We start from the raw sequence: 27,467 nt of genomic DNA, 5'->3' as shown, positions 1-27,467 counted from the left end.
TCTTGGATGTGATGTGGAGTTGAACCAAGATATATTGCTACTTGAAATAAAGAACATGATTTTACCCCCTCCATTCTTGACCAGAATCCGATTAGATAGGCAAGCTTCTTATCTTGAAGCTTACTCCAAAGAGGAAGTTGGGTAGCAGGAGAGTTTAGTAGGAATGAAACAGGCTGTGTGACACATACCACTCGGTTCTCAAAGCAAACAATGGCCAGGAGAATCAGAGGGAGCAGCTGTGGAAGTTTTCACTGCTGCCATTCATCATCTGCTACCTTAAGTAGTTGCCTCATTCTGTCTAACATTAGAGCTAGACTTGTGTAATTACAGATTAAGAACAACATTTAGAAAGGCCCGACACAGTTGTACCATCATGCATCCCTGTGCCTGAATTTGGAGGAGATGTTGCATATTAGCCTGGTATCTTGTTGAAGTCAAAACCTAGACAATTTATTTCAGATATGATTCCAGAAAGTAGCATCTTTGTTTTCTAAGCAAACCCACCAACACTACAGAAACCAGATCAAATGTTTTGGCTCTCTCTTGTGGTTCCTGCACAGAAGTGCCTAATGAAACACGAAGCGAGCTCCTTCTGCCATATGGCTTGAGGGTCTTCTATTTCTCTGTCATAGGTGATAAAGCCTTTTTCACAACTTAATGATGCACTAAGGGACTGAGGGGGAGAAGAGGGAGGGAGGGATTTGTTTCACAAAAGTGGGCCTCAGATGTGCAGCAAAAATTAATAATGTATTCAGACCTTTATTAAATTAGAGGTGGTGGCAGAGAATCGGTTTATCCATATTAATCCTTCACAAAAGATTTAAAATAGGATTTAGCTGGAGAAACAAACATATGCTTCCACCCCCGTGACATGCAGAAAGGAAGAGATATTTTTAAAATGAATGGAAATTCACAGGTTTAACATGACAAGGAAAACTGCTAATCCATTGCATCTGCCATGATATTCAGTTCATTATTGAACAGGCTTGTCCATAAGTCCACCAATATATGTAGCACCTACAAGCTATCACTGTCAAGACAAGAATGTGTATTGGTAGAGCAGGGCCCCAAAATGGAATGGAAGGTTTGGAAATAGTATTTCATGGGACAGATCCTGGATCTATTTAGAGCAGATGAACATTTGGAAATATTTAGCTTTGTGAAATTAATTTCTTTTCCCAATACTGCCAGCATACCTATGTTGCTTTATTGTTACAGTTTCATGAGGGATCATTCCCTTGTGATATGACTGTGATTTCTTAGTAATTTCAGAGCTACAGGACGATAGGCTGCCTATATTTCAAGTGCTGGCATGTACTGTGTCTCATACTAATGAATGAAAAACATTCTTATGTTTTAAAAATAATAACTTTAAGTTTAGTCATTTACTTAAGTTACTTTTGAGAAACAGAAAAGAGTCTTTTAAACATACCTTACTATTTGAGGGGGTCATTGAAACTATAATTGTAACTAATTTCTTTTAAAAGGACACTTGACATTTTGGATCAGACCCTTGGCCTCTATCCAAGACATGTATGATCAGTTCCAGGAGATTTTTTTTCCTGTAATTTCCTAGACTCAATAAAGGTGAATGGCAATAGGTGTGTGTGTGTGTGTGTGTGTGTGTGTGTGTGTGTGTGTGTGTGTGTGTGTGTGAGAGAGAGAGAGAGAGAGAGAGAGAGAGAGAGAGAGAGAGAGAGAGAGAGAGAGAGAGAGAGAGAGAGAGAGAGGTGATCCAAAGACTGAAGAGCATACATGATTGTCAGAAGTCTTACAAAAATGTTTCCCATGGTCCCTGTATGGTTTTCATGAGAATGCATATGCAGGAACAGATTTCACAAGAAATACATATTCCATGGTTCCTTAGAGTATTGCATTTTTCTGATTCCTGGTGTTCCTAGAAGAGGTTTAAGGGGAAAGTTTTCAGGTTTTCAGAGGCACTGTACTAGGATCAACACTGGATCTAGCTTGGATCCAGGCATAAGTTACCAAGTACATGAAGAGTGTTGAACAACATAATCTGATTTCCCTCAGATTTTCTTTCTGGTGCAGGTAGTTATGGGGGCTGGAACACACCCATAGCTAATTTTAGTACTCCCCACTGAGCAACGTGGTCAACCAAATGTTAAAAGAAGATTGAACAAAAATACAAGTACAACTCAGCATAAATTCACATACTGAAACACAAAATGAAGCAGAGGACAAGAAATAAAAATGTAATGACAACAATTCAATTGAATATTTATACCAGCAGCAATGAACTGTCACTTACTGAGAAGTCTGCATGTGTTCTTATTGCATAAGAGGTCATATTACTGGCGTGTAAATAGAACTATAACCACTCACTTCTTAACTTGTGACAATTTGCCACTGAGTTTTAGACCACTTGACTTACACCTGTGGAAGTAAAGTAATAGAACTGTGACCATTAAAAAGACATGTCACAGTCCTCTATCTTGTTTGCTTTCATGACAGTCTTGTCCAGGGACGTGCACTATGTAAAGCAACAGAGGACATTTTGAGCTAAAATGTGTCTTGGGCACAGACAAATGTAATAGAAGATGGAACTGGTCTCTAGCAATCCTGATTTTCTCCCATCTTCTTCCCTAATTTTAGTAATCACATTTAAGCTCATAAAGGTATTACTCAATGAAATCTCATTTTATTCCAGCATACCTCTTTACTTTGTTCCCATCCACCTCTCCTTTCCTCCCATCCCCAGATAGGCACGCCATGTCCAGGTAGAGTTCACAGCTGATCTGCTTTGCTCTAGTCAGCAGAGGGATTTCCATTGGTGAGTAGCCTTGCAGAGCCTCACCTTTCCCTAATTCTGAATGGTCAGAGGTGTGCAGAAGCAATCTTGGGTTATGATATCAGACAGCCCTGCCCAATAGAAAACCATCTCCTGTGTATCTCTGATCAACTAGAATGCAGAGAGCAAAGGAAATAAAATAATATAGCTGTACCTGAGGTGGAAGCAGCTGCAGACTGGGGAAACCCAAGTGGACAAGTTGCTTATATCTGTGATTGTGGATGTAGATTTCTGTATTACAGGTAGAAATGCAAGATGGAATTTTAACTAGTCAATAAATAAGTCCTATTGTTTTCAATGATCAGGATCCTATTGCATGTTTCTGCTTCATAACTCCTCTAGTATAACTCTCAGCAGTGGATTGCCAGAGTTGGTGTAGGCATCCCCTATTCTACAGTGAGTCATGTGACTAATACACAATAGGAAATTTCTGTGATGGCTTCTTAATTTGCAGCAGTTCATGACTGAAAGTCGGGTAGGCATAACTAAGAGGATTCTGGCCAATGAGTATACTCTAGCCGGGACTAAAATGAGATTAATTAAAAGAACGAATCTCACAGTGACTTCTTAGAGGAATCTGGAGAAAGCTGGTGAGAGTAGGTGGGGAGAAATACAAAATATGGCTAACAGTTAAGTGCTTATCCAAAATTCAAAGAATCCTAAAGATTTTTGCTGCCTAGTGATTTGGGAATCTATTCATCTATTGAGGAGGGCTTAGCAGATAAATGTCAAGATTCCTAATCCAATGGGTAAAAAAAACAACATAAGGGAATCAGGACACAAGAAGCGCTTTTCCAATTACAGAAACACGTACCTCCTCACTTAACAAAGGGTGATATCTTTGTCTAGAACTGTCCTAGTTCTAGTTCTGAGATGTCATGAATGCCTGCCTTCATGACTAAAAATAATGAGAATTTGCCGTCCAGAGTTGGAAATTCCATTTATATTTAACCTACCTCAGTTTAAAATATGATTTATTTGGCATAAGGAACTGTTCTTCTCATAGTAGCATTTAGTGAAGCAATTGCTCCATCTGCTGTCAGATTATCAGAGAATATTTTTAAATTTCCCTAATGATGCCACTCTATTTCTTGGATGCATTTTGAATGCCACAGAGCTTCTCCTGTTCTGAGGATTCACATTTCATACTTCCATCAAGATTTCAGTCGTATCCAGGTTTTCCTGGAGGAAAATACTGCTGATGTAGTCGAGCTTATTTCTGAGGAAATATATTCTGGAATGCACACTTGAAATTTCAGATTAAAGTAGGCCTTCTCATTAAATATGCTTGGAAAGAGTGAAGATCGAGGACTCACAAATGTTGTAGGATAAAAAACTATTTGGGCCTGCCTTTCAAAACTGGTTAGAAACATCTGCTTGTCCAAAATGTTGCAGGCCCACTGTTTGTCTCTGGCTGCTGAGCGAACAAGTTCATCTGTTGCCCTCTACCTTCTGTTAATGCCCTCTCTTTCATTTTCTCATACAACAATGTGTACGCTATTCAATATTTTGAAAAACTGGATTGGGTGATGATACATTGTGATGCAAACTATGTATTCTGAAAACTCGGTTCTTTTCACTGTAATAATTAGATGGATGCAGTTGTGAGATTGGTATCCTCATATATCTAGGTAGGGTGCTACATTTCCTCATGAGCAGAAGTGAGCAGTGAAGTGAGTACTGGGCTGAGAAAGTCCTGGGATGGAGGACAGAAGAGGTCCAGCAAGAAAAAGAAGCTGGATCAGGGGAAGAAGAGAAAGAGAGCAATGAAGTGATATAGTGTGGAATTGAAGGGCTTCTAACCCAGACAATGCCAGATATATCCACTAGTAAATAAATACACATGTAAAGACAGATGTTCCTATGAGGTTAAAGGTACAGACGGAAATTGATTAAGAACAAAATGCTAGGAAATGAGCCATTCATATTTTTGCTGTCATTCATCATCCAGAAAATGCAAGCTGAATGTTAAAATAAACATTGAATTCAGGCCAAAACAGTTAATCTAGGAAGAAAAAAAAGCTGCAGGAAACTTGTGAAAGAAAGCTGTCAAACATAGGTGTATGCACTTTATCACACAATCAGCCTCTCTCTCTCTCTCTCTCTCTCTCTCTCTCTCTCTCTCTCTCTGTCTCTCTCTCTCTCTCTCTCTCGCAACTGAGGAGAAGGGGGGGAGGGAGGGAAGTTAAGGGAGAGACATTGTTTATACAGAGCCAGCTTGAAGGGATGTATTAATAATGGGAGAGTGAAATGGAGGCCCTTCTCAGTGGAGCATCCTCCATGGACCAAGTGACCTTTTCCTGCACAGCTGCCTTAAGTCATTTGTCTGTCTTTTCAAACAAAATCAATCCTGTTTCCAGCTCCAGAAGTTGTGTCTCCTTTCGTGTATAAATAGATGCATGGAAAGCATATACTGGAAGCATGCTCCATACTTAGTACTATCTCCTGTTTCCTGATCTTAATGAGTGGAAAACAAAACAAAACACAATTTCATCTCAAGATAAGAGTGACTGTTTGTTGAAGACCACCACCCTACTGCAATTTCTTGATAAAGGCAACACATTTTCTTTCTATATTCTTCAGGCATCTGGGCAGTGTAGACTCTCTGCTTTAAAGGCATTTTCAGCATTTCTTCAGTTCTTGATAGAAATTTGATTTCGGACATATGTCTTTCTGATTCAGAATCAATGCCTGCAAAGCCAACTTTTGCTGGAGTACCTTAAGTCAATTTTGATATGGCTGCACTCTATCTACCGGTATTTCTTGAAGGATATGCTCCTACATACAATTTTACTATGCAATACATACATTATCAAGTGAACATGTATGTATTGCATACATCTGCATGTCTCAATCAGATATCAGAAGATCAAGCACCTTTGACAGATTTTCCTGTCACTTAACATTACATCGAACCCAATGCATTTGAGCTGGAACCTCAGTTTCAGCTATAAATTCTCAAGTAATGAATCATATGGCGTGATTACAGGAATGATTAATCCCAATGGGACTGCTGAATGGACATCAGTTGTGAAACTCTTGCCTTTGTATAGTTCAGGATAGGTGGATGGTACTTCATCAGTTGGATTGTATGGTTAATAGATATTTTCCAGGATAAGCTATTTACAGAAGTCTGAGATGAGTCCCGTGTTTCAAGGGGTGCTTATATAAGAAACAAAAATGGTCCACTTTGAGTTTTGGAGACAGCTATTAAGATAGTTAATAGGGATGTGGTGGTGCTGCAGGCTAAACCGCAGAAGCCTGTGCTGCAGGGTCAGTAGACCAGCAGTCGTAAGATCGAATCCATGCGACGGAGTGAGCGCCCGTCACTTGTCCCAGCTCCCGCCAGCCTAGCGGTTCGAAAGCATGCAAATGCAAGTAGATTAAAAGGGACCACTTCGGTGGGAAGGTAAAAGCGTTCCGTGTCTAAGTCGCACTGGCCATGTGACCACGGAAGATTGTCTTTGGACAAAACACTGGCTCTATTGCTTGGAAACGGGGATGAGCACCGCCCTCTAGAGTAGAATACGACTGGACAAAAATTGTTAAGGGGAACCTTTACCTTATTAAGATAGTTGAGTGTAAAGGCTAGTTGATGAGAATCACCCTGTTTTAGGAATATGCTGTGTCTCTATGTCCTAAACACATTTCTAGTGGGTAAGTCTTCATTTGACTTATCCACTCAATAGATAGGTATCAAACTGTAAGTAAAGTAATGCACTAGTGTGGTTACTTCAAAAGGAAGTTAAACTGTTTATCTGAGGACTTGTTTCTCCCCACTCCGCCACACAAGAAATATGCAACGCTTTTAAAGAAAATTCTTATTAGTAAATTTTTAGTGACCCAGTAAAGCTATTGCCCAGTCCACAATTTTGTTTCTCCTCATGGTTCACACAGCACCTTTTGATCTTTGGTTCATTTCAGTTGAGATTGGAGCAATACTATTTTTGGAGGGGCTACAGGCTTCTTCTTCTTGGAACTGTTGTCCAAATAATCAGTTTTATAAGCTCTGCAGAGAGTAACTGGAGAGATGGGGTTTGTGTGCATTTGGGGTAAATCTAAAATAATATTCTGTGATCCTATATGAAATCATAGTCCTCACCTGTCTTAAAGCAGGCTCTCTTTTTTTGTGGGGGGAACAGTTGTTGTCTTTTTTTGAGGAGAGGAACAAATCTGATTAGTTTCTCTGTTTCACAGAGAACAGAAATATAAAAAGACAGATCAATAATCGTTATAATGTAAGGACAGTTTTAAACAGGACCACATCCCATTACTTTTCTTTTTTCTTCCAGGGTGTTTGGTGCAGCTATCCTACTGACGTCCACTCTCAATATGTTAATTCCATCTGCAGCTCGAGTGCATTATGGATGTGTCATCTTCGTCAGAATCTTGCAAGGTCTTGTTGAGGTATGGGAAAGAGCTCCCCAGTGCACTGGAACAGGAGGAAGGGCTTGTTCCACATTATGTCCCTCAACATAACATTTTTTCTCTGTTTCAGCCTCTACATAAGGGCTGCCCTTGAGGGCCTGCTCGGGCAAGTATGCACTATAGGAGCTGCATATGAATGTATTGGTGGGAAGTCATTCGGAAGATATATAAAAGCTGGTAAAAAGATATGAGAACTCCAGTAAAGAACGAAGGGAGAAAAAAAAAAGCTTCTGTCTTCTTGAATAGGCACAAGGAGTATGGGGATGGACCAGGGTGAACAAATGTACTGTGAACAAGACTGGCTGGCTTCTTGAGAGCCACCTCCCAAGATAGTCAAAGTGGAATGGGGCATGACCAAAATAGTTGATTTTTTTAAAGGAGAAGACTATTGTACATCAGCCCTTGATAAATAAAAGATTTTTTAAAATGTAAAAGTTTTTAAAATAAAAAGTGTTACTCATTCTGAGAAAATCAAATATATTCCTTCAGAGGAGTTCATTAAATAAAAATTCATTGAATATAATTAATTCACTTTTTTCCTTTCTTGATATAGACATTTATCTATGTTTATTTTAATATAGTAGCAACAGCATGAAAGAATGAAGGCTCTGTGTTCCTCTGATAGTCAGCAGTTTCCCAGACTTAAGCCTCTTAATTAGCAACCAACAATTAAATTATTAAATGACAAAAGGTTTAATGCTCTACAAACTATTTTCTCTCTAGAATATTTAGGAAAATTACAATCAACTGTTGAAAGATGTTCCTAGTATGAGGCCAGAAGTATAGAGCCCATATAACAACCGTATTCATATTTATATTTATGAATATGATATGTTTTTCTTATATTGGCAGGGGTTTGAACTATAAATATTTTATTTTATGTTATTTTTCATTTCCCACCTTGTCTGGTGCAGAACCCAAGGCACTCCACAACAGGAATTTTAACAATATATACAACTGAATTGAAAACATACACAGCTAAAACACAGTAAATGATAATACTGCAGTCAAATTAAATAATTTGTCATGTTAGAAATATAGCACAAAACTAAAACACTTTAAAAACAATTTAAAAATACAACAGATAAAAAAAACTTTATAGAACAACCAGTCAGTCATCATAGACTCCTAAATAAACCAGTTCTTCCCTGTCAGAAGAGGAACCCCAGGGAGACAAGCCAGTCTGGTCTCCCCTTTGAGGAGTTCTATAGCCAAAGAAGGCCATCTTTTTATATCTTCACTGAATGCATCTGGAGGGACAGATGGAAAATTTTCTCACAAAGATCTGAAAAGGGGATATACAGTCTTTCAAATAGCCTGAATCCAAGCCGTGTAGAGTTTTATAGAGGACTCTTGGGGTCTGTTCTAGTTCTACAGTTCTAATGATTTGTGATTTTTATTTATTTATTTATTTATTTTGATGGGGTCTGATGGCACAATCAGGTCGAAGCTAAGCAGACTTGGTTCTTGTCAGTGCCTGGGTAGGAGACCATCTGGGAATGTTAATCTTGAGTACTATGAATGGCCAAGGCAGGATAGAACGGGAGTGAAATGAGTCACATAAATCCACACAATCACGAGAAAGAAAACTTGGCAACCATCTCTATACAAGAGATATCCACTTGTGCCCTCGGACAACTGTCAGGAATCAGGAAAAGTCTGATGATCCTAGAATTGCCTAACAGAAACTTTAGTCAACAATTAATCTATTCCTGGTCCAGCTAACACTCTCATGCTGCCTTATCTGAAAGCCATGTTAAAGGTAGCAGATGAAATTACCCCTGGTTGGATTCATTGCTGAGGCTTGCAAAGAAAGGAGAGGAAACACCTTTTCATTCCCCAATGTTTTCATTCCCCAATTGAAGGGAATCTCTACCTTTGACAAATTCTGCCACTGCCACACTCTAGGGGTCCAAAATGTGTCTTATATTACATGCCAAAATTTTGCTGATTTTCATGCATTCAGAATCTTGTGGAAAACCTCCATACGCAGAGGTTCTTCCCTCCAGAATATTATTTTCCATGTAACATTCATGTGCAGGTGAGGCCGTTCCTCACATGTTTCCCTGAATGCATGTAATCTTACAAATGTCTCCAAATTTCATGCAGCTGTGAGCTGGGGCACATATTAACACAACCATAGATTTCCTCCTCCTACATTATTACCTTTCCAGGCATGCAAATCTTTCAGTACTATATGTCTAAGAAATCAGAGAATCAAACAAAGTCATGCTATCTCCCAACTGACCAGTTATGAAAGAAAAGCAAGCTACTGTAGTTGCCTAATTAATGTCAATTGTGGTAAGCCTGTATTAGAATAACAGAGAGTCTTAAGAGTGTACTGCTTCTAGATCTGGAGTCAGCATCTCACCTACTGAAGACTATTCCTTATTATTCCTGATACTAATCTGTTTTGTGCTAGTTGCAGCAGGTACAGTATTTAACAAAACAACCTACTTCACAGGGTGTCACTTATCCAGCCTGCCATGGAATATGGAGCAAATGGGCACCTCCTTTAGAGAGAAGTAGACTGGCAACTACTTCCTTCTGTGGTAAGTGCGTTGTTCAATGTTTTATTTTCTCTTTTCTCTAACAGTCTTTGACATAAATCGCACACTTCTCCTCCACTTCATCATCAGGTTTCACACCTATTGATTGCAGTGGGATTAGTTTCCAGAAATCAAGGAGTTCAGAATAGCAGGTTCACACTTTTGTAACCTGTGAACAAAAATGGGAAATTTGAGTAATTATTCCTAAACTCTGACACTCTGATTTATGGAAATATGCTTGGATTCATTCATCAATCAGAACTAAATTCTAAGGTGGCAAACCAATAATGTTAAATGTTTGCTTATTACCACATACCAATTTACGATTTTCCTGGCATTTAATCTGTGGGTGCTAAAACAGGTATTAGGAAAAGTCAAGAATGTAGATGCACATTTTAATATAGTTAATGCTTTCTGAGCTAATAAAGGAGCCAGATGGATCTCAAATGAGACCCCTACATATTTTTGAAAGTTAAAGATTGTTTTATTTAGCAATACAATAAGATCCATTGGGTCTAACCAACAATCCAGCTAATTCAGCATTTTGTTCAAACAGAGGCCTGTTGGAAAGGCACAAGAGTAACTGCAACTCATTCCATATTCCCTAACAACTAATAATGCTGCCAGGGATACTGAAAATGATATATACCCACCAAGAAGGCCCAAACCTTCATGTATTTATAGGTAAAAGTAAAGGTTCCCCTTGACACTTAGTCCAGTTGTGTCCGACTCTAGGGCATGGTGCTCTTCCCCATTTCCAAGCTGTAGAGCCAGCGTTTTGTCCATAGACAGTTTCAGTGGTCACGTGGTCAACACGACTAGACACGGAATGCCGTTATTTATACATTCTCCATATAAAAATATCCAAGATACCATTAACAGAGAATTTTACAATTTTACTTTGTGCTTTGTGAAAAAGCATTCCCCCCACTCTGTTTTGAATCTCCCACTAAACGATTTCAGTGGTCAGGCACAAAGTAAATCATGGTCTTCCACACATCCCTAGCAAAAACAATACATCAAAGTTTAAACACAATTTAAATAATAATAAAACAAGCCATCAATAATGCTTAAACAGAAAAGAGAGAACAATTTTCTTCAGAAATGTCAAATGTTTTCTTCATTATTGCCTTCCTTCATCTTTTGACCTGATAGGCTTCGAATATAAGACTAAAACAAATGTAATTTGAATTTCACTGCTGATGCTACCTTAGTAAGCATTTCCAGTGATGAATGTTTATCTTCTTTTACAGGTTCCTATGCAGGTGCTGTCATTGCAATGCCACTGGCTGGGATCTTAGTGCAATATACTGGCTGGCCTTCTGTTTTCTATGTGTATGGTATGATATTCACTTATAACCTTGCATCATGACTTTATAACCATAGCTTTATTAGACATTTAAATTTTTATTTCAACAACTGTTTAATTGTTATTCATCAGAGTTATTATGACGATGAATAGATAGTCAAGAAAATAGGTATAAAATATTTAAAACACAGCATGGGAAAACTCAAGATAGAATATTGGATTTATGCTGGGGAAACATGGATTCATGTCCCCTGTGATGCTCTCTGGCAGGTGTTATGTGATTCACTATCCATCCATCTTACTTACATCACAATATTTTTGTAAGGGTAAATGGGGGCGGGGGGGGGGAGGCAGAAACCATACCTTCAGTGTAGTGTTCCCTGGAGGAAACAAAGAATAAGTATGTACAGTACTTCACTTTAGCTATTAAAATGAGGAAACCATTTTCATGATCATCCAGCATCATGTTCCACATGATACATATCAGTATTCTGAAATCCAATGGAGTGCATCTACAATACACAATTATAGTAATTTCATACAATTTAACAGCCTTGGTTCTGCATTCTGGGTTTTGTAGTTCACTGAAGTACTTGGAATTCCCAGCTAGAGGACTTTCATTCAGTCCCCCAAACTACAGCACTGGAGTTTTCTAGCAGAGAATTTTCTGTACCTCACCAAACTACAAATTCCAGAATTCTGGAGGATGGAGCTGTGGCAGTTCTTATGATGGTATCAACTGTACAGCTTGTAGCCTTAAGAAACCATATTAAAGGACCCTAGTTATGTCACCAAATCTAAGAGGACAATCGGTTTCTCTAACTGATGTGCCTTTTGAATATGCTACATTACCAATACATAGAGGGGGCATTATAGTTCACATTATAGTTCACTGGAAGTTCGAAGACTGTGGGTGACAGGTGTCAGATCCCAGATAAATCAATAGTCACTAGATTTAATGGAACTGATAGAATGCCTTTCCTTATATTTTGCTCCTAACGGTTCTCAGTTTGGGCGAACAAGAGGCATTAGCCCAGTGGATATGAATTATTTTTGCATATGGAAGAGAGAGCTTTTGGACTGAGAATATGATTCAGAATATGGTCCTCGTAACTTTCCATCTCATATTGCATGCTGTTGCAAGTAGGATGAGAAAAAGCTCTGAAGGGATTTTGAAGGGAATATGACTCAAAATGGTTTTCAAGCATAGGAAAAATAGGTCACATGAAGATGCATTATAATTTTCCCAAAAGCAAAAATATTCAGACCTTCAGATTATGTATAATGAGGACCATGACTCAGTCATGTTGCACTTATATCTCTGCAGAATATGATAAACTGCACCTAAACTAGATTCTTAACTAGAATACATCTTTATTAAAATTAATTCAGTTACAGTTGACAGTGTAGAAAAGTTTTGATATGTGGCTGTGTGGAAAGGAGGAAGGCAAAAAGCATTTCATGTATATAAAGAGGATTTTTTTAAATTTAGCAATAAAAACTCACAATTATTAGATAGAATGTGCAAAAATAGAAGATTAAAAACATGATTGGGGTAATTAAAGATAGAACAGGCAAGAGGTGTAATATCATGAAAGATACATTGAAGATTTTTCAAGAGTTTTATCAGAAATCATATAAAGAAACAATGCACTGAAAGAGGATATAGAAAATTATATAAATGAGTATTTAAAAACTAAATTATTGGAATGTGATAAAAGAATATTAGAAGACGAGATTAAAGAAGAAGAAATTGCTGAAGTCATTAATTAACTGAAAAATTGTAAAACACCAGGCCCTGATGGATTGGATCCAGAATATTATAAAAATCTTAGTTCCATTTTGATACCTAAGCTAAAAATGTTTATAATAAAATATTGGAAGGAGAGACAATGCCACCTTCTTTGAAACACTCATTAATGATTCTTATTCCAAAACCCAACAAGGATCTAACAGATCCGGGATCTTATAGACCTATATCTCTAATAAATAAAGATGCTAAGATTTTACTGCTATATTAGCAAATAAATTAAATAGATTTATAACAAATTATATTAAAGAGGATCAATGTGGCTTTATAAAGGAAAGACAAATGGATAATTTAATTAGGCAAGTTTTGAACATTATATATGAGGTAGAAAAAGAAAAAAAACAAAGGCAGATTATAGTTAAACTTCAAACTAATAAACTATCATGGTATAATTATATCCATTTAGATAGTTGGACAAATGAATGGTTACAGACTAATGCTAAATGTAAAGAATGTACTAAGTATGAACAATTTCTATCATCACATGAAGACATGCAGGAAGATGCTTTGAGGAAGGGAATAGTAAGTAGAATTTATAACCTAGTTTTGGAACAAGAGAAAAAAGAGACTGAAATAGAAGGTTTCAAATCAATTTGGGAACATGATTTAAAGACAGAAATTAGGACAGAGGATTGGACAAAAATTTGGAAGATGAGAGTTTTAAGATTAATATCGGTAAGAATAAAGGAATATTTTAAAAAAATAGTTTAAGGTGGTACATGACTCAGGTGAAATTGAACATAATAAATTCAAACTATTCTAAGGCCTGTTGGAAATGTGATGAAGAAATTGACAAGAAAAGGAAAGGGGAACACCTTTTAGCAATAATCAATACAATTTTGGAAAGGAGGTTCGTAATAAAAGTATTGCTCCCAAGGGTCCTGTAGGTATGGGGGTGCACTGTGTTTTAGATTGTATTAGTATTTTGTATTCTTATATTTATTTTGGAAATTTAAGAAATATATAAATTGGTATGTTTAAAAATATTTTAAAAAGGAAAGGCAGAAGGGATCTTTTCAATAGATAAGCTTCTATTCCCCCCCCCCCCCACCCGCATGCCTCCTGTAGCTTTAGCTACAGAATTGTAACAGTTTGATTCCACATGAACTGCCACAACTCTTACCTGCAGATTCCTGAGATCTGTAATTTGGTGGAGTACTTAGAATTCTCTGCTGTGTTCAGGGAAGTACCACAGAGTTTTCTGGCAGAGAATTTTGAATTTATCACCAGACTTCCATAGGATGTAATAAAGGAACTGGTGACACATTCTAGCCACACATTCCTGTGGATAGTAAGAAGAGGAGAGTCAGGAGTATCTTCCTCCCATCAGTTATCTCTTTTCTTGCACTGCCTGAAGTGTAAGAAAAGGAGCCTTGTGGTAAGGTGGTTAAATTGCTGTACTGCAGACAAAACTCTGTTCACTACCTGCGATCAATCCCAGTTAGTTGGTTCAAGAACACAGCCTTCCATTCTTTCAGGGTCTGTCAACTGAGTACTTAGCTTGCAGGGAGGGCAACATGAAGCTTACACAATTAACTTATAAACTGCCCAGAGAGTGCTTTAACTCTTCACCTCACTCATAAGGGTACAGTCATAAGAAGTGGGGGAAAACCTGCAAAAAAAAGAGCCTTTCCAATGTCCTTTCCACCTTATTAGACATCTATGGAGCATATTCCTCACTTTTGTGAGGGGAGCCATCAGGCTGGGTTGGAAGGAGCTCTCAGCTGTCTTATGCAGTGTGTTCAGCTTGCCAAGTGCTGCTACCCCCCCCCCCATGAAAAAAGAGTGTGCTGCCTGGAGTCCTCTGTCTAGCTTTGCACAGGACAATAGCCCTAGGACTAACTACACTGGAAGCATGAGGGCAATATGGAATGTAAGAGCACTGCAGGATCAGGCCAAAGACCTGTCTAGTTTAGCATCCTGTTTCCTTCCATGGACAGTTAGATGCCTTTGAAAGCCCACAAGCAGGATGTGGATGCAACCTCTCTCTCTCTGCTGTTTCCCAACATATGGCATCCAGAATGACAGTACTTCTGATTCTCAAGCTAGAATATAGCAACAGTGTCTGCTGTTGTTGTTTTATAGTTCTGATTTTCAGCAGCCCCAACAGAGTTTTTGAGGTATATGAGATGTTCAAGGAGTGGTTTAACCTGCCATCCTCCAGTGAGCTTCCATAGCTGCAGGATTTGAACCCAAGTCTCTCAAATCCTTGTCTGACACACTATCAACACCAGGGGTTCCCAAAGTGTGTGTCATAGTGCACTGCAACCTCTGTGGTGCCTCAGGGTGCTGCCAAACCCAGCTAGCAGTACAACTGAATCTTCTCTCGCTGATCTGGTGCTCCTGCTGTGACTCTTCTGGGTCCATTTCTGGCTCCTTCATGATTGTTTCCCTCTTGCTCCATTCCGCACCCCTTATTGCTCCTCCTGCTCCTCCACCCTTGTTGCAGTTCAAGGGAGCTATGAGCTGGAAACACTACTCTGGCTGTAAACCAAGATGACCTGCCATGGATGAATCATATCCTTCATGGATTTGTCTCATCCTCCTTTGATGACAGGGGTGCTTCTTATATAGAGAGAGGGTCAGCCCTACCATTAGGCAGAGTAAATCAGCCACATCAGACTACAGATGCCAGGAGACACAGAGGAGTAGCAGAGCTATATGTGATGCAGTTAGTAGTCTTATGCACCGTAGGCCTGCCTGTGGCCCTCAATGCAGTGGAGGGTGATGACATCCAGTCTGTTTGACTTCTCCATGTGAAGTACAAAGGGACTTCATGTCATTTAATGGGAGTGGTACATATTGCCATGAAGATGTGTCCCAAGGCATTATGTTACTGGCTTTTTTCTTTTCAGTTCATTGCCTCACATGTGGATTTCCAGCAACCCATGCTACAGTAGTGCAGCCCTTCTAACATGGTTGGCTGCCCCACACAAATTGGAGAAGTGATGACATGCCACCTCATGTAACCTGCTCCTTCTATCCACCTCTTCTTTCCCTTCTTTATAAACCTGAAGCCCATGGAGGAAAAGAGTTCAATGAGGATGGATGTTGGAAGCATCTGTGAGCTGAGCTAGGCCAGAAGTTGCCAAAATCCAAGGCAAATAAATATGAGCAGGATAGGAAATGATGAAAGCTAGAATCTTTACATTTCCTTTATATCACTTCCCACTGCCCAAGAAGCAAGCCAATTTAGATACAGCAGTAGCAGGCACTTGTGTCTTTGGGTGAAGATGCTACTGCCAAGAAATCTTTAGAAGACCCCTCAGGTGCACATGCTCATGAACGATTTCTTGGTTACAGTCGTTGTGGAACTGCAGTACCAGCCCTTGTGGTTAATATGCATTACATTTTGAACATTTCTCCCAGTATACATTCTGCTTGTTACAAAACCAATACAATTTGCTGAGTCAACGTGAAATGTTGCATGGATTTGCTGAAGTGCATAAGCTTTCCAAGTTTAATGCAAATTCTGTAAAAATGGCCAAATTATTGCAAACTCATATCCATTTCTTCAGGACTCAGTGGAACATAGCTTCAGAGGAGCTAAGTGAGGGATTGCCGAAAACACTGAACTCAGTGGACCTCATTGCTGAGTATGAATGTCATCAATTCCAGTGTTAGCCAAAGCTAAAAAAAATAAGATATAATGGCAAGAATCTAATGATCATTTGCTTCTTGTGTGATCTTTTTAAGAGTGTTTCAATTTAAAACCTTCTTTCCTTTACACATTCTGCAGGAAGTTTTGGTATTGTCTGGTATATGTTTTGGCTTTTGGTATCATATGAGAGTCCTGCAAAGCATCCCACAATTTCAGATGAAGAACGCAGATACATAGAAGAGAGTATTGGAGAGAGTGCTAATCTTCTTGGAGCAATGGAAGTAAGGACTCTTCCACAGTGTTTACTTTTCTGTGTTTATCTCCAGAGAGAATGAAGTTACAGGATGGCTGGGAGATGGACTGAAAATGGTCATTATTTCCATATATACAAACTAGGGTTGGGCCATGTGCATCTAAAACTATCTTGATCTTGAAAGGAGGGACACTCATAATAACAATTGTGACTCCCAATCAGTTCAGTAAACAATAGGAATCTCAGCACAATAGTGTCCAACAGAGAAATTTAGTTCCAGGCCTTTTAAAAGGGTGAGTGCAGTTTTAGGATAGCAGCTTGTGCGATTAAAGTAGGGAAAATACTAGGGATTTTTGAAAATATTTTTAGTACATGGCGTAAGGACATGCATTGCTTTATGTTCCTGCCAGCTCTAGTGTTCCAAATATACATGCATTAGTTTTTACCTTTGCAAATGTAGCAACAGATGTGAGCAAGCATGCATGGTGAAATCTGCTGATTGAAAATATGGTTTGCATGATTATGAGACGGTTTGCATGATAAATAATAAAAAGGGGAAAACATCAATTTAAAACTGCCTTTTTGTTTTGTATTTTCTTGCTTTGTTTCAGAAATACAAGACTCCATGGAGAAAATTTTTTACTTCTATGCCTGTCTATGCAATAATTGTTGCAAACTTCTGTCGAAGTTGGACTTTCTATCTGCTGCTTATTAGTCAGCCAGCTTACTTTGAAGAAGTGTTTGGATTTGAAATAAGCAAGGTACTTATACTGATTTAAAGTGAATAAAATTGGCTGCCTATTTAATTTTATAACTGAGTGTTTCCAGCAAGCAACTGCATAATGAATGTGGATGTTACCTGAAGGAATACCAGAAAAATACTTTTCACACAGCTCAGATAGACTAAATCCAAATGTTGTTTCCAACTAGAGTTAGAGCCATTGAATAAACAGGATTTACCTATTCACTCACTTAGTCAAGATTCTTTGTTTCAATGGGCCTATTCTAGTTGGACTAAGACATACACAACACTTTCTAAAATGTCCCCAGGACATAAGACCACAGATCTCCTTGAAGGTCATACAGCCTCAAAAGGGGGAATAGTCTCTTTCTCATTTTTCTAGAACATGTTGTTTTTCATTTTGAAGATTTTCAGTCTCTTTAAGAAAGTGGCCAGCAATGTTTATTCCGTTGTTTGATGCTCCTCCCATATGCCCTGCCTGCTGAAACAGTTTATCAAAGCCTACCTTCCTCCATTCACAACTTCCCCCCACTTCTTATCTTTTATCTCTTGGCTGCAACACCAGTATATGTTATACATTCCATGCAACGTATTTCCACTGCTAATTTGATTGGAATTGCACTGATATGTCAAAAATTGTCAGAACGCTTTCCTAGGTAAAGGTTCCCCTTGACATTTAGTCCAGTTGTGTCCAACTCTAGGGCATGGTGCTCATCCCCGTCTCCAAGCCGTAGAGCCAGAGTTTGTCCATAGACAGTTTATGTGGTCATGTGGCCAGTGCGACTAGACACGGAACACCATTTCTTTCCCACCATGTTGGTACCTATTTATCTACTTGCATTTTTTAACATGCTTTCGAACTGCTAGGTTAGCAGGAGCTGGGACAAGTAACGGGAGCTCACTCCATTGCGTGGATTCAATCTTACGACTGCTTGGTCTTCTGACCTTGCAGCACAAAGGCTTTTGCGGTTTAACCCGCAGCGTCACCACGTCCTCGAACATTTTCCTACTCTTGAACAAATCATGGTTTACCAATGTCTGCAGAAGTTGATAGCACAACCTAAGGTCCCATTCAAACTCTAACAGGCACACAGATCATATGTAGCTGATTGAATCACAAGGCCTCCATATTGCGGGGACTACTTGGTTGCAGTGGCTGCTCTGAGCAACACTAGGCAGCTATGTCTGGTCACCCTTTGAAATTTTCAGAATGCCCCAAAGCAGAAAAGATCTTGAAGGATCTTTTCCTGCAGCTGGCTGGCTAGCTCAGTGGTTTAGGTATCAGGCTGCAGAGCCAGATGTTGGGAGTTCAACTCCCTTCTATGGATTCTGCAAGTAGAGACAGGCTATGTGGTCCTGGGCAAGTTGAAAGATGCCTCCAAAAGAACAGAACTATAAACCACTTCTGAATAGAGATGAGCAGTAACTAGTTCAGAAGTTCATGCTAGTTTGGATGATAGTCCAAGAAGTGTTCCATGGTTTGGCACCCCATCCATTATTTCAGCAGGCACCGACTCAGAGGCAGCACCTGGAGGAGATGGGGCAGGGAAGCCAGGGCACTATCTTTGAATGGGTGCCCGCAAGAAGGGGCAAGGTGCTGAACACCTGTTGGGCCATCATCCAATGGTTCATGTTCATCTCTACTTCTAAGTATTCTGTATCTTGAAAACTCTGAAAATGGTTGCAATAAATCAGAATTGATGTGATGGGACATTATTATTTATATTTCCCCTGAAGTGATTTTAGATATTTCTATCAGAACATTCAGTATCATGGATATATTTGTAAGTGTGTGTGTGTGTGTGTGTGTGTGTGTGTGTGTTTAAACTACCATAACACCTGTATAAAGGCCAGAGTTGGGATATCTACTTTAAGAAAAAAAATGGTTGTGCTGTGATTCTAATATCCAATAGTAGTTAGTTACTATTATAGTTTAAATTTTTAAAGTAGCTACACTTCAAAAATTTACTTAAAAGTTTCTTTTAGGTACCTCAAAACGTATGACTATTACTTACTAGCTGTTGTTCACACTCTCTCTCCATTCACCTAGCTGCCTTCTCAAGACCCACAATAGACTGCAAGGCATGCCCTAACTGAAAAGTTACCTGCTGTTAGAAAAGCTATGACTTGTGTTTTTTGTTTTTTTAAAGGAACTGAAGTTGTGCTTGTCTATGCAATGATATATCCTTTGCACATTGAAATCTTTTTGCCAGGTTTCTTACATTTATCAGCTACATGCCAAGCAAGTTCAGAAGGGTTCTCTCCATAGCAAGCTGTGGTATGAGAGGTGAACAGAGATCTTGTCAGAAGTGAATAATATAAGCCTGGGGGGGGGGTATCTAGATCCAAAATGGATGGTTCTTAAATGTAACAAGGTATCTCAAAACTGTGCTTGCCCAAGGCATTTTACCACCTGAGGAAAGGACATGATATCACCTCTTCCCATTCCATGTGTGGAAAATGATCAACATGGCTGTTAAATTTTACAGGGGCACAGATGATGGGTGACCTTCTTCCACTGCAGCTGAGAATAGTAGGCATAATTATAATTAGAAGATGCAAAATAGGCCATGCCATTCACACAAGTCTGCCTTCCAAAATCTGCCTGCTTGTCCCCACACATTATAGAGATGGAAATGAGTGGTTTGTTGTTGTGAACTGGTAGCATGTTTCTACCTAAGAATTAAAAGAAGCCAGATTTCTCTTCTTTCTGCAATGGTGACATTATTTGATTAGAAATTATTGAAATTTTCTTCTCCCTCGTTATTCTTTCAGTCAACATATTTGATTAAAAATGTTTCTTATTTTGAACTTAGGTAGGCATGCTATCTGCTGTGCCACATTTAGTGATGACTATTATTGTGCCTATTGGGGGACAAATTGCAGACTTTCTGAGAAGCAGGCAAATTCTTTCAACCACTGTCGTCAGAAAGATAATGAATTGTGGAGGTAAGCCTTTGAATATTATTAAACAGGTTTTAAGCATCCTTTTGACCTCTGTATAGTACTGTATATAACATTCAGATAACAGATGTTTCACGCCATATCCTAACCATTGCTTTTGTTTACAGTTACTGTCATAAAGATGTTGGAGAAGAGGGGCAAGATGTATTTGTTTGTTTGGTCATCTCCTTCTTCCTTTCGCCCTGGGCATTCTTTCTTAATCTTGAAACACATCCAAGGAGTAATCCTTCTGATGAATGAATATTTGTAGCCTGTCGTCCAAAAGTTCAGAACATGCTTGTTTCTCAACTCAGGCCATTAAAATATATAAAATGATGTGCCACATAGCTCTGTAGGCAACACAAAATAATTCATATCCACAAGGGCACTCATAATGTTTTTTTTTTTTTTTGGTGTACACTATATAGCCTGTACATTAAACAAAACTACCCCAAAGATAACCTTCCACATTTGGTGAAAATCGGACAAGCTGTTTAGAAGAAATTAGATCTGCTTCACTGTTTAGGGGAAACTAGTTGGGCTGCCCTGAACATCTAGTTGATTTTTGTATATGCAAAATATTCTGTCTTTTAAATCACAGCACCCCCAACACAGTCTACAGATTTGATGAGAAATCCATCCAGATGCTCAAGACTAATTTTTTGAGGAATCCCTGGTGATTCCTGCATATACCACATAGTCTTTAAAAATAAACAAACAAACCAGACCATTCCATATCTGTTTTCCCAGTTAGTTAAAAATTTATCTAGCTCTTTTTGCTTGGTATGTTAAGAGGTCAACAAATACAGAGAAATGCACATTCATTCATTCATTCATTCATTCATTCATTCATTCATACTACCCAATAGTGTGATATGCATTATCTATTCATTAAGAAACAACATAAATAATTCAAAAAAATAGAACATAAGCATCAACAGAAATAAACAATAAACCATGAAGGAACCACATGACTCACTGAAACTTAAATCAATTGAACAAATCTAAAGCACAATTAGACATTGTGTAATACTCATTAATTAAAGGCAACTTTGAACAATTTTGTTTTTAATAACTCTTTGGACAAGCTTCAGAGTCCCTGAGGGCCTACAGAGGAATAGAATAATAAATACTTTAGAATATTCTCTACCAGGAAAACCCGGAAAAGGGTTGGCATAAGTCGGAATTGACTTCACAGCACATGATTGTTATATTTTTAAAAAACTGAAAGGGAGGGCCCTGGTGAACTTCTGCTGGGAATTTCTTTCATACATATGGGGACACAACTAGAGATGGGCATGAATCAGAAAAAAATGTAATTTGTTTTTATTCGTGATTTATCAAGGTTGATGAGTCACAAACAAGAATTTGTCATTTTTTTCTGACAAATCAATGAATCGATTAAATTCATTTTTGCCTTTTAAACCCTGTAAAACAGTGGTTCTTAACCTTTGTTACTCGGATGTTTTTGAACTGCAACTCCCAGAAACCCCAGCCAGCACAGTTGGTGGTGAAGGCTTCTGGGAGTTGCAGTCCAAAATTCCTGAGTAACCCAAGGTTAAGAACCAGTGCTGTAAAATACCCCCACACCTAGAAACACCAAAATCACACCGAAGCTTTCTTTGATTTTCCTCTACAAGCCTTGTTTGATGAAGTTTGGGTTTCAGACATCTGAGTTATATATCCACAAAAATGGCCCTCAGGAAAGCACCCCCCCCTGACACCTAGAGACATCAAAATCACAGAGATGCTTTCCCTGACTTTCCTCTAAAATCCTTCCATGTTTGATGAAGATTAGGTTTCAGACATCCAAGATGGTGTTCCCCCAGGAAAGTGCCTTTTACAGCTGGCTTGGAAAAACCCAATCTTCACCAGCTTGGGAGATATTGTAGAGTCATGGAAAGTTTCTCTATGGTTTTGTTGTCTCTAGGTGCCTGTGGGAACCTTCTTGTGGGGGCCCTATTTATGGATGTATAACTTGAACAACTGAAACCCAATCTTCACCAATTGTGGAGTAACTGTAGAGGAGAGTTGGAGGAAGCCTCTCTGTAATTTTGGTGTCTCTAACTGCCTGGGGACCCATTTTATAGCCCAATGAATTGGCAAATCAAAAATCACTAAAATTCATTGATTTGTATTTTTCAGGGGGCATTGATTAGTATGAATATGGATTGATGAATTAATGATTTTGATGAATTTTGCAATTCATTTTTCAATTCATGCCCATCTCTAACCATAACCAAATGTGTAGTTTCTGGTGATAACCTTTTTTGCCTCCTTAGGTATTAATGCATTTATTTATTATTTATTTATTCAAAATATTTTTATCCCTCCTTTCTCCTTAAAAAGGACCCAGGGCAGCTTACATAATTAAAAGACAACATTTAAAGCTAAAAATAAGAAGTAGACAAAGATTGCTTACACAATTAAAAACCAATATTTAAAGCTAAAAACAATAAGTATAGAAACACTAAAATGGATCAAACAAATACCATTCTAAGAAATGGTAAACGAAAAGCACTACCAAAAACACATTCAAAGCGGTAAGGCAGAACACTCCATTTAAAAACCCAACTCAGGCAGTCAGTCTGAGAGAAAGCTTTCCTGCAGACAAAGGTCCCCCTGCTTGCAGAAGGACAAGCAATAATAATAGCAAGTGTGAGGAAAGGGTTTGGATGGGCACCTGTTTTGTAGGAAAGATGTTCCACCAGGTATCAGGGTTCTTAACCATTTAGAGCTTTATAGGTAATAACCAGCACCTTAAATTAAGTATGGAAACAAACAGGGAGAGTGGAGATGAACCATATCTGTGGGTACCTATAATTAGTCTGGCTGCTGTATTTCTGGGCCTCTTGTAGCTTCTGTTCTAGCTTCAAGGGCAGCCCTCTGTAGAGAGGGTTAGAACAGTCCATTTTGGAAACTATTATACTTATACAGACAAGCACTGTGAACTGCAGCTCACTTGATCAGCTAAACAGAGTGCATGATGTCAGGCTGCTGAACACTCAGACATTATATCCTGCAGGGAATGAGAAGGAATGGAAATATTAAATGAGCCAAGAAGTGATGCTCTTAGTCAGGGCTGGGCAAAAGGCTGTCTTGGGGCTGCATGTGATCCTCTAAGGGGCCTACGGCAGACCCCCCAAGCCTCCTCAGAGCTTCCAAAAATCCTGAAAACATTTTATAACCAAATGAAAACTGCATCCCTCAGAAGCATGGAAAGGGGCTAACTACTTAATCTACTGCTTCCCTTCCCTAGGGTAGTAATACATCATAAACGGCCTGTTTTGAAAACTGGAAGTGTCTGCCTACTCAGTTCCTGTTCTGTTCTTTAAAAAAAGCCCTTTCGTTAGCTTTGAAAGACCAGATAAATTGAAATTGGGTGCAAGGTGCTGCTCACTCTCCCAGGAGCATATGGGAGCAAGTGCCAGGTCCCAAACATCTTTGAGGTTACTCTGAGGGAGTGAGAGGTTCATGCAGCCCTTCAAGATTCCCTAGAAGGCAAAAATGTCTGGACCCTTAGAATGTGCCCATCAGGGTTGTTGGCAGGTCTTGGGGTCCAAATCCCAAGTCCAAGTCTTTGGTACTCAGACTGAAGTTCGAGGCCAAGTCTTTGGTACCAAGTCCTGAGTCGCGAGCCTCAAGTTCAAGTCACACATTGAGTCCAACTCACTGAAACAAACAAACAAACAGAGTCAAATCTGAGTCAAGTCACCAGTGCAAATTAAGTCTGACATGATTGTGAGTCTCAAGACTTGAGGCCCCATCCCTGGTGCCCACCCTTGCTCTTACTGAATTTCAGTGACTGAAAGGTGATGAGGACATTCTAGCACAGATAAAGAGATAAACACATATACAGTGATTAAGAGTCTTTGTCCAAACCAAGTATAACAAAGTTTAGCTTCTCAGCAAGGCCAGAGAGAAAAGAAATTTAAAGCTTACAGACAACATCACAGAGGAAATAGAAATGCAAACACTACCTAAACAGGTTTCATAAAAATAGGTGTTCGGCAATGGCAATATGAACAAGCTTGCATAGATTAAGTAGTTAGCCTCTATAATGAGATAAGAAGTCCTTATTCCTGTTTAAACTGCAGTATGAATAGTTGAACATATCTGTGTATTCTTGTCCAGTTATTTCCTTTTACTGAAAATTTTCCGTTCAAAAATCTGTTGTTGAAGTTCTCCTTTTCAAGGATGGCAACTTTGAGGTCAGAGACAGAGTGCCCAGGAAGTGAACTGGAAATGAACTATATACCCATAGGCTGTTGAAAATTGACATTTCAGATATCACTACAGTTTGTCCTTCAGAAAATACAGTAGGACATTTCTGCCAGCTATATACTATGTTGCATTCTGAAGTTTGAAGAGGGTATGGACCCTTGATATGGGTGGTAGTATCAAGTAACAGTGCTTCCACACTAGACACAGGGAAATGATTAGCATCTTGGTTTACCTACATGTATGTGTCTCTATCTTTTATGCAATCTTTTGTTCTTGGCCAGCATCCTTTTCAAACTGGGCAGCTAGCTCTAAGTAAATATAGGCTGCCACCCATGGTTTGTGGAAGAGAAATATCACTACTGGAAATGAGCTTAGGTCACCAGTGATTTTTTTTATAATGGTTTTGTGACAACAAGTAGTGTTCTGTTGTGATCAGAAGATGTAGCTACATTACCAAGAGGCTACCTTGCTCACTTCCCTGACTATCAGCCCCGGTTGTGTGGCAGAGCACATGTCACTTTTTTAACTACACACCTAAGATAATTCTGACACAATTTTCAAATGCACAGTGAGGAGAAAGGCTGCACAAATCTGGCCTGTGTACACATGGTAGTGCATGGAGTCTTCATGTCAGACAGTCTTACTGTGTGGTAGATAGAACACATGTATCTACTCCTGATATCAAAGATGATACCCTACATTGACTGTGTGTATGATTTAACTTTGAGCCAGGTAGTCCTTCAGATTTACATGCAAGGTCCTCGTGCTTCCATGTATCCTTGATTAATATTTGGAAATGGCATGCCCACTGCTAAGGAGCCTCGCAAACTGCTGTACTGAAGCCAAAACTGTGCTCATGACCTGCACTTTTTTGTGCAGCACGGGCAGATATAGCGTGAACATCCAGGAAAGACACCTTGACTTGGCTACTATCTAAAACTGGAGAAGACCATTCCCATCCAAAATTCAACCTGCTATCTGTAACCTTTAAAACCCTACACTATCTTGAGTCATTGAACCTTGAGCAGCATTCACGTCCATGTAAATCTTCCTGCTTATTCAGAACATAAGTTAAAGCACTACCCCAAAATATCATATCTGTGGCTTGGCTGATCATTATACAAGTCCATCTCTCTATTCTGTGGAACATCCTCCAGAAGAAGACTGTTTTCACCGTGTCAAGAGCAGGCTAGCATGGAGTTCCTCCATGGTTGGACTCAATGGCCCATGTGGTCTCTTCCAACTCTGTGATTCTATGAGTCCTATCTTGTGAGTTCATGGGTTTCTAAAGTATAATTCAGGTGCTATGGGAAGAAGCCATGCTACTATGATAAATGTATTTTGTTGTGTGTTTTTCTTTATTTCAAAAATCTTATATTTGTTGCTTTTCTATTCCTTGACTATATAAATTGCCCTAACAATTAATGAAAAGCAGGACACAGTTATCCAAACTACTAAACAATGTGTTGGTGCCATGCCACTGTATATGTTACCAGTTAAGAGGACTGGGATCTTTGCAAATATTCAATATACAGAAAATCCTAAAATAAAGCAACTGTAAATTTACATCTCTTGGTTGATGACAAGGCTGATTATTAAAATGAGAATCAGTCTACAACAATTAGGAATGTTAACACTTTCTTTAAATTTTCCAAGGTTTTGGAATGGAAGCAACTCTTCTCTTGGTGGTTGGATATTCTCACAGTAGAGGTGTGGCCATTTCCTTCTTAGTGCTTGCAGTAGGTTTCAGTGGATTTGCTATATCTGGTAAGTTAACTTTTCACATTCCATCAATGTCAGCTTTCTGGCAGTAGTCATTAAAATAAAATAAAACCCTTAGCTGATGCAGTGTCTTTTTTTCTGGCCAGTTTATAAGTCTACTTTTCTGTTCCAGGATTCAATGTTAATCACTTAGATATTGCCCCAAGATATGCCAGCATCCTAATGGGAATTTCAAATGGAGTTGGTACATTGTCTGGAATGGTGTGTCCCATCATCGTTGGAGCAATGACAAAGAACAAGGTGAGTTTCATTACGATGTATTTCCAAAAGAGTTAGAAATAACCCAGTCTCAACAAACAATATTGCCATTCTGTTGTGCAAGGATGGAGAACAAGCGTGTATACTGCATTGTTGGAATGCCAAAAGTCAACTCAGAGTAGTTTTTACACCTCACAAGGTTAATGTGAGTTGATCATAGGAAAAGAGGGAGAATACTGAGCTCAAGTTACAGGAAGCCAGGTTTTGGTTGCATATCAGAAAAAGAACTGCTAACTTTTAGAACAGTTTGACAATGGAACTAGTTACCTTGGGAGGTGGTGAGGGCTTCAATGATGAAAATCTTCAAGAGAGAGTTAGACAGCTATCTGTCAGATATACTTCAATTTGGAATTCTGCATTGAGCAAGGGCACAGACTTGATGCTTCTATAAGGGAAGGGAATGGTACACCACTTCTTTGCTCTACCTTGAAAACCTGAAAAGGGTAATCATAGGTCAGAATTGACTTGATGGCACATGGGATAGCTCAGTAGTTTATGCATCTGGCTATGGAGGTGCTGGAGGAGACTCTTGAGAGTCCCCTGGACTGCAAAGAGAACAAATCTATCCATTTTGAAAGAAATCAACCCTGAGTGCTCACTGGAAGGACAGATTCTGAAGCTGAGGCTCCAATCCTTTGGTCATCTCATGAGAAGAAAAGACTCCCTGGAAAAGACCCTGATGTTGGGAAAGTGTGAAGGCAAGAGGAGAAGGGGACGACAGAGGACGAGATGGTTGGACAGTGTCACCGAAGCAAC

At 39.0% G+C, this 27,467-nt stretch overlaps 1 protein-coding gene across 1 annotated transcript in view; it reads left to right on the top strand.

Moving 5' to 3' along the window:
* Window positions 1–27,467, top strand: part of SLC17A6 (solute carrier family 17 member 6) — a 73,036-nt gene that overhangs the window by 42,546 nt on the left and 3,023 nt on the right. The window contains exons 4-11 of the mRNA XM_020805580.3: window positions 7,105–7,219; window positions 9,705–9,792; window positions 11,043–11,129; window positions 16,648–16,790; window positions 17,374–17,523; window positions 20,321–20,453; window positions 26,328–26,438; window positions 26,566–26,693. Of these exons, the coding sequence (XP_020661239.1) occupies window positions 7,105–7,219; window positions 9,705–9,792; window positions 11,043–11,129; window positions 16,648–16,790; window positions 17,374–17,523; window positions 20,321–20,453; window positions 26,328–26,438; window positions 26,566–26,693 (955 nt within the window). The remainder of the gene's footprint in view (window positions 1–7,104; window positions 7,220–9,704; window positions 9,793–11,042; window positions 11,130–16,647; window positions 16,791–17,373; window positions 17,524–20,320; window positions 20,454–26,327; window positions 26,439–26,565; window positions 26,694–27,467) is intronic.

Source organism: Pogona vitticeps, chromosome 1 (assembly GCF_051106095.1).
Source record: "Pogona vitticeps strain Pit_001003342236 chromosome 1, PviZW2.1, whole genome shotgun sequence".
Lineage (NCBI taxonomy): Eukaryota > Metazoa > Chordata > Lepidosauria > Squamata > Agamidae > Pogona > Pogona vitticeps.
This window is presented reverse-complemented; position numbering and strand designations above follow the sequence as displayed.